Source organism: Cajanus cajan, chromosome 7, assembly GCF_000230855.2.
Source record: "Cajanus cajan strain Asha chromosome 7, NIPB_CcT2T_4, whole genome shotgun sequence".
Lineage (NCBI taxonomy): Eukaryota > Viridiplantae > Streptophyta > Magnoliopsida > Fabales > Fabaceae > Cajanus > Cajanus cajan.
The window spans coordinates 54,979,103-54,990,455 of NC_138523.1; the positions used below are offsets into that span (position 1 = coordinate 54,979,103).

Here is an 11,353-nt window from a genome sequence, read left to right on the forward strand (position 1 = left end):
TAAGAAGCTAACTTACTTTACAAGTCAAGCTATATGATCATGCATTATTCGGAAGTAAATTGTTAGGTTTAAGTCTCAGTTCTTAGCACTCTATTTTCTCTATAGATATTTGTCATCTTGACGTAGTCTCAAACGGTTGATAATACCCCAAGAAAATATAAAAGAGAATCAACAAACATATCTGAGAATCTGATTAATATATTCACGAAGCAACAACATCTATTGTCAACTTCCCTCAATTTCCAAATATAAAATAGATTTTGTCACCATCCTATTAGATTATGGACGGATTGCGAGATAATCGTACCGTAAAAATTATTTAGAGGTAGGCAAAACGTGAACTTAAAAGTAGTTTTCATGAACCGAACTAAACTGAATATTAGTTCAGAACTGAACTGAGTACTATTCTTTTGTGTCATTGAACTGAACTGAATTATACTATAAAAACTTGAAGTGAACTGCAATTTAAAATGCATTGAACTGTTATGATATTTTGAATTGAACAATTTTGACTCATTGATCTATCAAAATAGGACACATTTACCAATTTTACTTTATTTTTCATTTTATTTAAATTGTTCAAAGGAAAAAAATATAAAATTAAATCAAACAAACTCAGTGAATTTTAAGCCTAAAAATAAGTAGTCCAACATAGCTCAATTGATCCGTTAGGTTCGACAAAATTGATACAATTTTTTTTTCAGATCACTTTTTTTTCCCTCAAAGTTTTGGTTATTAGACTACCGAGTTAATCCATTAAGACATAACATGTTAGACACATTTAATTTTTATCATTTTATAAAAATAGTTCAATTTTTATAATTCAGTTCAGTTTTATAGTTCAGTACAATTCAATTTTCCAATAGTCAGTTTAGTTCAGTTTTTTTTTTAAACAGTTCGGTTTAGTTTTTTTACAAACAGTTCAGTTTTTTATAGTACAGTTCAGTTCAGTTCAGTTTTTTTTGTCCACCCCTAAAATTGTTTGATTTGTTTAAAGAAATTAAAACATGACTCGGAAATGACTTCATCAGACATTGGCATCTAATATGGTGATGGTTTTGAACTTCTCTTTTTTCTTTTTTCAACTTCGTTACGTGGTGATGATAGTTTTCTTGAGGTTGAGGTAATCAAGCTATAAAAGTTTCATTAAATGAAGAGACATCAAATGGCTAAGATACTCACTTGGTTGTGGTTAAACAAAGTGTATGGATTATGTTCGTTAAGGTACATGGTTACAATTAATTTACGTATGTTTGAATTATGAAATCATCATTAATTTGTTGCCATTTTTGCCGTGGCAAGTTGAATCTTGGCCATCACTAGCGCACAACCTTTGGAATACGATTCTTCACTCTTTTATGAAACATGGAAATGGTTGATTATCCAATTATCCGTAAGGAATAATAAGAGTTATGATGTCGACAACAAATCCAAAACCTTTGGAATACTATACCCGTTTTTTTTAGGAAATCCAAAATTATGGTAACGTTAATGCATGCTACCCTGGCAAAGGGACGGACCCACAACCCTAAGACCGATATATTTTTTAATAATAAGTTATAATTATAATCATTAAATACATTATATTATTTATGGTCCAATTCCTGAATTGTAAACTCATACTTGGGGTTACTTATTGATGCAAATCCAAAACGATTGAAGACTTGTAATCTATTATTCAAAATGTGCATAAAAGATTATCAAAATGGAAGTGCAAAATGTTGTCTTTTGGTGGTAGGCTTGTCCTCTTAAAATCAGTGTTACAATCCATTCTGATCTATTTTCTTTCTTTTTTCAAGGCTCTCCCTAGTATCATTTCTCATCTTGAATCTTTATTTAAAAATTTTCTTTGGGGAAGGGATGATGAACATGGGAAATTAGCATGGGTTTCATGGGATGAGGTTTGTAGAGATAAACACCTTGGGGGTTTGGGTTTGAGAGATTTGAGAGTTTTTAATTTGGCTCTTTTAGGAAAGTGGAGGTGGAGGCTGTTAGTTGAGAAGGAGACTTTTTGAAATAGAGTTGTAACTTCTATTTATGGGGTGCCCTCTATGAGGAAGGAGGGTATGAGGGTTATTGGGTCTAGATGGTGGTTAGATTTGTGGAGTATTGATGAGGGTGCTATTGTATGTTGGGATTGGTTCTCTTCACGGTGTGTTAGAATTGTGGGGAATGGTTGGAACACTTCTTTTTGGAGAGAATCTTTGTATACTTCAACACCTTTTCGTGTTCAGTATAGTAGGCTATTTTCTATTACTACTACTAAGGACATTTTAGTTTTAGTTTGTGGACAAGGTAGCTTTGGGTGGAATTGGAGTTGGAGAAGGTCATTATTTCAATGGGAATTATCACAATTGTCCTAGTTATTGATGGATCTAAGTATGATTCAACTTCATGATAATATTGATGATACTTGGCGATGGAAAACTGACTCTGAAGGTTTTTATTCAGTCAAATCAGCTTGTTATGCCATTGTAAATGATTTTGTATATGCAAAGATACCTTTGCATAGGTTTATTTGGTACAGACTGATTCCCTCTAAGGTCTCTTGTTTTGTTTAGAGGGTGATGCTTGATAGAATACCTTCAAAGGTAAATCTAGCTAAGAGGAATGTTATCCCAAATTCTGTTGTTGGGTGCGTGTGGTGTACACATTAGTTGGAGATCTTTTCACATATTATGTTTGAGTGTTCTTTTGCTCAGAATGTATGGATTCTTTGTTTGGAATGATGTGGTTTTTCTATTGTTTTTCCAAATACATACATTGCACATTTTGCACAATTTTTGGGGCTATCCAATTGTAACCCAAACATGAGATATAAGTGGTTCATGATACAACTGACTATCCTCTAGAGCTTATGGTTAGCAAGAAATGTAGTTCTTTTTTCCGATAAGGTTTATTCTACAACAAATTTGCTTGAACTGATAAAGCTATGCTCCTGAAAATTACTAAAGGCTAAAAATCACAACTTTTGCTATCAATTCTCTTCCTGATCTGCACAACCATGTGCATGTCTTAATTTTTTTTAAGTTGAGTTTGCTACCTGTTGTTTTTGTTGTTTCGTGAAAGGGTGTCATTGTTTTGGTTATAATTTGCAAATTCTAGTTAGTTGTTTTGGCATCATAAGTATTTGGCTGGTGGCTTTTTAATTTCCATTATCTCCACGTCCATGAGCTATAGGTATGTTGCATCTAATTTTGGTGTGCCACAAGTATTGAATTGTTAGTTATTAGCTTTTGGAACTTTGATGAATTTCTTTGTAATTAGCTTAAATTTTCATATAAAGATACAGTTTGTTTTAGTGATTTGTATTTGATAAATTGGTGATTTATTATCAATATACTTTGTTATGTTTTAGTTTTATATGGATTAGATTACCTCTTCCACTCCTATTTTAATATTACTCACTTTTGCCTAAAAAAACATATAAATATTATTTTTTTAATCATAGAATTCATCAATAATATAAAATATGTATCAATCTTCAATTAATTGATCAATATAAAATTAAATAATTAATTAAAATATATCTTTATCCTGTTCTTATTAAATTTATTTGTTACGTACTGTTTACTGTTTACATTAATAAAAATGGTTTTTTTAATTATAACAACGGAATTAGAAGAAAAAAAACAATATCAAACAAATTAAAAGATAATTTAAATATTTTTATAATAATTATATATATATATATATATATATATATATATATATATATATATATATATATATTAAAGAATGAGGGAGAGGATCAAGCCCCTGCTTCCCCCCTTAATCCACCCAGTGAAAATTCTTTTTAATATTTTCTGGGAAATTTATTTATCTAATCATTAATCAGAAGCGACAATTTTTTTCTCTCTCAATTCTTATCGAAAAGATGAACATTAAAATAATATCTCAACCTTTTCTAAAGTTTCACAAAATAAAAAAATGGGTACTCCTAGTGGAGATATAAATCGAGTTTCATGCTGCTTCAAGCATATTTGACTAAATATTGTTAAATTATGCTTAATTAGCTTTTTTTTAAAAAGAAATTCACTTTTAATAAAATATATATATATATATATATATATAAACATGGAAAAAAAAATGCTAAAACCATTATTTCCCGTGCATATTTATTATTGATTAAAATTTATCAAAAATTATAAAATTAAGAAAGAGACTCATTAATAAAAAGTGAGATCCACCAAAATAATAATTTTAAATAAATTTCTGTTAATGTATTTCTTTTGGTGAAAAATTCAATCAATGTATTTAAGTGTATTAGAAGATGTATTACCAGTATTTTTTATAAACATAAAATCACGTTAATCAATTCACTTTCAAATAAAATCAAGTGTAAAAACTAAGTTAATCTAAAATCAGTTTTATAAAATAAAATAGAATCGAAAAGTCTTTATAATGATTTGCAAAGTGATTCTTCCTCAAACATTTCTATTTAATAAAAAAAAATTGATTGGGCGTTTTTCTCTCCTTAGTGGTGTGTTTTTCTTTCTTCTTTTAAGTGGAGAGATAGCTTAATTTTTATTTATTTTTTCTCTTCATTCTCTTTCATTTTTCTCACATGCTAAATGACACAAAGCTCTATGTATTTTCCTATCTTTTGATTTTTCCTTCACCATTTTCTTCTCTAAAACTGAGCGAAGTATAATGCTATGTTTGATTCAATAGAAAATATAATAGAAAAAAACCCAAAGAGGATGAAGATTGGACGGAATTCTCCATTTAACTTATTTTGTTATAGATAGAAATGATAAGACAAAAATTTAGTGTGAAACCTAAAATAAAAAAGTTCTCTTCTAAGGAGAGAGATTTATCTTATTTCAATTCTTTAGGGAGATGTTATAGAAAAAGGTATTTTTCTTTTCAATCATTTTTAATCATTCTCTAAAAAAAATCCATAGATCCACATGAGTAGAAATATCTTTTTTACATTTATTATTATTTTTTCTCTACTCACTCTTTCATTAATTCAATTAAAGCATGGACGAATTTTTTTACTTCTTTCTTTTCATTTTTTTATTCATCTAATTTTTCTCTCATTTCTTTGCTTTCCCTCCTCATATTTTTTTCCCTTCCCCAAACAGTGAGAGAGGAAGCGTGAGATAGAAGCATATAACGTTAGTTTTGTATGGAAATGTATAAGATGTTTTCATCTTGACTCGTTTGGTGATGAAGATGCATTGTTCTAATAAAGAGTTTGATGAGGAAAGAAACCCATGAAAAGGACACACCGGTTTCCAAGAATTTGCCGTGTCCCAATAGTGGAGAACATAGCATTATGTTTGAGAAGGCAGAACAACGATTGCCATTGAAAAAGCTTCGGAACTCATTCATTGCGCAATCTTTTCTCTCTAGTCTCTAGGAAAGGTGAGCATTTTCCACCGCAGCTTTCCTATTTTCGTTGCTTTGGCCCAACATTCATCGCTGAACTTTCCCTTCAGTTGACACATGTTGAAAATTTGAAAAAGGTGCTTCAATTTCCCTATATTCTAATGAATTGTCAATTGTCAATCAGGAAAATAATTTTCAGCGATTATTGGATGGATTCTCTACTTTTACCTACTAACACGAAATTTTAAAAGAAAATGGCAAAATAAAAATCTTATAGAAGCATAAAAGAGTTTTTTTTTATTTTTTATTTTTTATAAATATAAATATAAAAAAATAGTGACAGTATAAATATTTTGCATGTTTAGAGGAATTTTGTATAAGAAATACAGGAGCTAGCATAGACCCAAGGCAGCAAGAATTGATAGTGATAGACTGACTATTTGCAAGTTCCATACGAGATTCGATTATATATTACAATTTCACTTTTATAATAATTACTTTAAAATTTATATTTAAAACTTTTTTTTATTGATTGTGTCAAAAAATTTACATGGTATTTTTTGGGTTTTTTTTTTTTTCATTTTATAGTATCATTTTCATAACATAATTTTCATGTGATTATCCAAACTCATTTTTATTTGAAGTTACTATATTGATATACATTAGATCTCAATGAACTTTGATGGGCTGACATAATAGTCATGCACTATACACTAACATATCATGATAATAATTTATTTAATAAGAAATTTTGTAGCTAATCCTTATTGTATGTAAAAGTTATTAAAGTCAATAAGTCATAGTAACATGAGTTATATTAGTCTTTGGTTCAATAAATTAAAGAATATTTGTAGCAAAATAAAAAATATCACATCTCAATCTCATTTCAGTGCTTTATTTTGATCTAATCTATTAGAATCTTCAAGAATACTTTGTAACAAATTTGGTATAATAAGTTATTTTTTCTAAACTTTAAGATATAAAGTGATATATAAATCTTTGGTACCTTCTTACCAACTAACATGTTATGTAGTTTAAGTGAATTTAAACTTAGGTTGATTGTGGTGACACTGAAATAAATGAATTAATCCACTTTAAAGGTGAGCTAAATGTCTAGAGTTGAAGTTAAAACAACAAAAAATTACAAGTTATTCTATTTTTTAAAATCATATAGAATCAATTTTTTTTTTTTATGGGTACACTAAGATAAGTTAGTTCATATTAGAAAGATAGAATAAGTTGAACTTGTTGGATCAACTAATTAAAAATAGTTATTAAGTTAAGTCATTTGATTTGTCTAGTCGATCACTTTGGTAGGTCAAATTTCCTTAATAAGTTTAATTATTGTTTTGAAACTTGTATTAAAGAAAAGTCTCATTTAATATTTAAGTTTAGGTTTTATTGAACTTTTTAATTTGTATTGAGTTTTTTTTGTTACAAAATAATAAATAGGGGATGACACCCTATAACTATTGAACAAAAAATCAATAACATACTAAAGATCCTCAGATAAAATAGTAGTATCCACTTAGTATTTTACCAAAGTTTAGTAATATTCCGTTTGAGAATTTCACTATTGAACTAAGGGTGAATAAGAGAATTTCACTTCTGACATCAACGAATATTCGTAAGTAAATATATCTATCAAATTAAGATTTTATAATCACAATGGTGTCGAACTCGTGTCACGAAGATTGCAAGCTCGGACCAAATCCTATAATGACATATGAAAATCCTAAAATTTGTATTGTAATTGATTGAAAAATTAAAATCAATTAATTATAATTGTTATGTTTTTTTTAATATCATGATTTTTCATTTTTATTTTTATAGGTAAATTTTGAATACATCCTTATCCGAGTAATGTTTCTAATTAAGAGAGAACCCTATTTAAAATAGGTTAGCCAAAATATATTAGTCTTTTAATATCATTATAGTTAGAGCTGTCAAAACGGACCACCCGACCTGGTCCAACCCTGCCCACCATGGGTTGACCATTTGGTGGGTCAATCCAACCTCACTCATTTATTAATGAGCTAAAAAAAATTGAACCCGACCCAGCCTACTACGAGTTGGTGGGTTAAACGGATTGACTCACCTTAAAAAAATATTTTTTTCATCTATTTTCTTAATATACAACTAAAGCCTACAAGGCTCAAACCTATTTTAAAAATCTAAGATTCTTAATTAAGACATCTATAAATGAATCATTCATCTCAAATATTAAATGATAATTTTAAATACAATCAAATCAAATCTAAATAATCTCAAATAGATAAATATAATCTAAAATCATTTTAAACTTCAAATACAATCCAAAATCATCTTAAACTTCAAATACAATCCAAAATTATAAAAATTACAAATCACAATCCAACATTAAATCATTAATATTTCATGTTGACCTGCACCATGGCCCAATAATTATTATATTTTTTTAATTACAAGTTGGTGAGCTAGCCCGACTCACCACGGGTTCAACCCGAGTGAGCCGGGTTTAAAATTGACCTGTATTAAAATTTGTAATTTTTTTCAACCCAACCCGACTCGAACCTATGGTGGGCCGGATTGATTCACCAGGCTGAGCCCACTTTGATAACACTAATTATAATTGCATTTGATAGTTACAATTTAACAACAACAAAAAAAATGAAATGTAGCTTTCTTGCTTACGCAAGTTTGGTAACAAAGAAGTTGGACGAAAACTTTTAAAAATAACGTGAGTTTCACAACAAAAGTCTTCCGGGCAAAATTGACACTATCATTTGTGCATCCGTTTAAAATAATCAAGTATAATATATTAGTATAGGGATATCCTTTTAGTAATTACCATGATCTCCATATTTTGTTGATCATTATACCTTTTTATTTTAAATAATTAGAAAAAATAACTTATCAAACTCAAGATCTTAAAATTAATTAACTAATTATAACATTAGATCAACATATAATTATTACTTAAATTTTATTTTATTTTATCTTTAATAGAGGTACGAAGTGCCTCGACCTTACTAGTGTATATAATAATAATAGTCAAAGATTACTAGGGTTAGCTTAGTAGTTGAGTGAGGAGGAGTTGAGGTAGTTAGAAGCATGAGAACTTAAGTTCAATCCTCATTGCGACCATCTTTGTAATCTTTCTTATTTTTACAAAAAAAAAATAATAACAATAGTCAAAATAATAATTTTTTTTAATTAATTTTCATATTAAACAACTTCTAAAAAAATTAACTTTCACTTCTTTATTTCTTTTATACTTCTCTTCAATCAAACAATATTTTTATTCTTTACCTATTCTTCACTTTCTCTTTCTTGATTCCCCTCTCTCTATCATACACAATAAATAAATAAATATATATATATATATGTGTGTTAACAAGAGATTCTACAATGGGTTTAAAAAATAAAAAAAAAGATTCTACAAGATCATATTCATTAATCACAATTAAATATAACTACACGATAACGAGAACGTCAAAATAAATTCGTATGAGAAGTAGTTTTTAATTTTTGAAGTTAAAACACCCTAACAAACGTGAAGAAAATAAAATCCTGGAGTATCGGGGCTACGAGTGTCATTTGAGTACGATCGCGTGTTGAGGTGGATAACATGACCGTTGGGATTCAAATTCAAAGCTGAGAGCTTGAACCCACGTTCAATTCAAAGGTTGCAACTTGCAACACCTCCGCCAGAAGAATAACCATTATAACAAAAAAGAAAACAAAATCCGCGGAGAAGGAAGAAAGAAGGCATGAGAAGCGTTATTCTGCAGTCGAAGTCAAAGTCCATATCGGAAGAAGAAAACCGTGACAGCAGCTGCTACTTCCCTGATTGCAAGAAAAATGCGAATTGCAAGTGCGAAATGTGCTTGGCCAGCATCAGTGCCACCCTTGATCTCATGCCCACAACCACAAGCGTCCACAAAAGCACCCTCACCAAACCCAATCTTCACTGCACCCCTATCTCCTTTGATGCTTCCATTCTCTCCACACCCACATCAACCACTGATTTTCAGCCATCTCCATCCACTCCTCTCTTCAAATCCACTGCCACATCAGACTCAACCCATAGAATGGAAAAACACGCCAAGGAACAAACTTCTTGTTTCAGTTTCTTCAAGTTGCTACTCTTTTTGGGAATCTTCTTATCTGCGGACCTTGTTTTCCCCTTGCTGGCTTCTGGGGTTTTTCAACCTTCTTTGTCACCGGATGTGGTGAAAAGGGTCGGTGAGAAATGCAGCCGAGTGCATGATTTGAATGGAAAGTTGAGGCTTTTGCAGAAAGAGTTGGCAAGTGTTGTTGGGGGTCAAGTTTCCAATTGTAGCTTCACTGATACCTTATGGGAAATCAGCCAGGTATTGTATCACTCTTTATACAAGTTTCTTGATTCTTGGGTAGAATGCGTTTTGGATTAGTCAAAGTTGATTACATAGTTTTAGTCCTTGTATTTTCGAAATGCGGTGAATTTGTGTCTTATACTTTGTGATCTTATACTTCATTTTGAAGTAGCAATGAAGTAGTTAAAATGAAACCTTTTTAATTATCGGAATTAAATTAAAAGGTAAAGTTCATTAAATTATAGGATAAAAAGATAATTAAATCATAAAATTTAATAGGAGAGCATTATGCAGCTATTTTTTTATATATATATTTTTCAAATCATTTATCTGTCTAACCAACTTATCTGATGAAAGGATGCCAACAAAATGGAAGAAGTAAGATGATAAATTTACATATTGGTATTGCTATCAAGGGTACAATGGTCCAAAAAACTTGGAAACTAAAAGTAATTAACAAAAGTGTATCTCGCTTGACCAAATGTCGAGTGACTTGGAACATATTTTACTTTCAATTCGTCAATGATAAGAAAGTTTTGCTGACAAATAAACAACTACAATTTTGTATAGGATGGCCTGCTATTGAATTCAAGGTGCACACTGTACAAATCAGCAATAGAAGAGGTAACAATTTGGGGATGGCCTCTGCAAACAGCAGGATTGCTCACAAATGGGTTATCTTTTCGAACATTGACTATCTTATCAGGAAGAGTCACTCAGGTGAATTCTCTGAAATGCTTTCGTTTTTATCATCCATCATTCATTGTTTTTGTTGACAATTGACTAACTTGGAGTCATTGTCTCTCTGTTTATAAAGTGGAGTGATGGACATGGTTATTTGACTCGGAAGGCCAACACATCATGGGTGCAACCAAAATGGGGTGCTTCAGCAGTTCAATTAGACCCCAACACTTGGGTTCTTGAATATCAACGGAGCTTTATCTTTGATGATACGAGGTTGTATTCTGCCGCATTGGAGTTCCTCAAATATAAGATTTCAAGAATTGTTTGCTGGCTGAAGAAAGATTTCTGGTTGTTGGTCGCTTTTGAAAATAACCAGTACAATGGATTCATAGCAAACAATGGGCTTCAAATCCCAACTTGAATGAATGGAAGATTTTGGAGTTAACTCTTACTCGATCACCATAAATCCTGCCCTCATCTCTTATGAGGAGTTCCATTTTCTTTTGTTTAGGTTCTTTAGTTTGGATTTATGTTTTAGTTTATAATATTCATTTGTATATGAATTGATTGAACCTTCCGACTTTGCCCAGTCATGATATATTTATATATTTGAATATTATAACTCCATCTTCAAGGAAGAATATATGGTAAATTTGATTGACTTTCCCACTATAAAACAAATCAAGAAACAACAAAGTTAGATAGTAAATAATTAATTAATGATACGACTTAATGAAGTTAATGTTTGACTTCTATAAGTTTATAACTTCACTTTCATAAGATGAATATACAAGTAAATCTGATAGACTTTCCGGCACTGAAATCTAACATTCATCTCTTTGGTATCTGTGCATCACCCTCCTCGGTCTACAATAGATCCTAAATTCCCAAGTTTTCATTTTGTTTCCCTCTTTACGTACTGCTGTAAAAGACATATTTGATACATTGAAATAGTACCTATGATTGCTCTTCCGCTCTAGTATTAATAATATCTT

The 11,353-nt window shown here is 30.2% G+C and overlaps 1 protein-coding gene across 1 annotated transcript; it reads left to right on the top strand.

The window, feature by feature from the left end:
- Positions 1-8,863: 8,863 nt before the first annotated feature.
- LOC109795071 (C-8 sterol isomerase) lies at positions 8,864-11,019 on the top strand. Its single transcript, XM_020354480.3, has 3 exons — positions 8,864-9,692; positions 10,245-10,394; positions 10,492-11,019. The coding sequence occupies exons 1-3, from the start codon at positions 9,090-9,092 to the stop codon at positions 10,777-10,779; spliced, it is 1,041 nt and encodes a 346-aa protein (XP_020210069.1). The 5' UTR covers positions 8,864-9,089; the 3' UTR covers positions 10,780-11,019.
- The last annotated feature ends 334 nt before the right edge of the window (positions 11,020-11,353 follow it).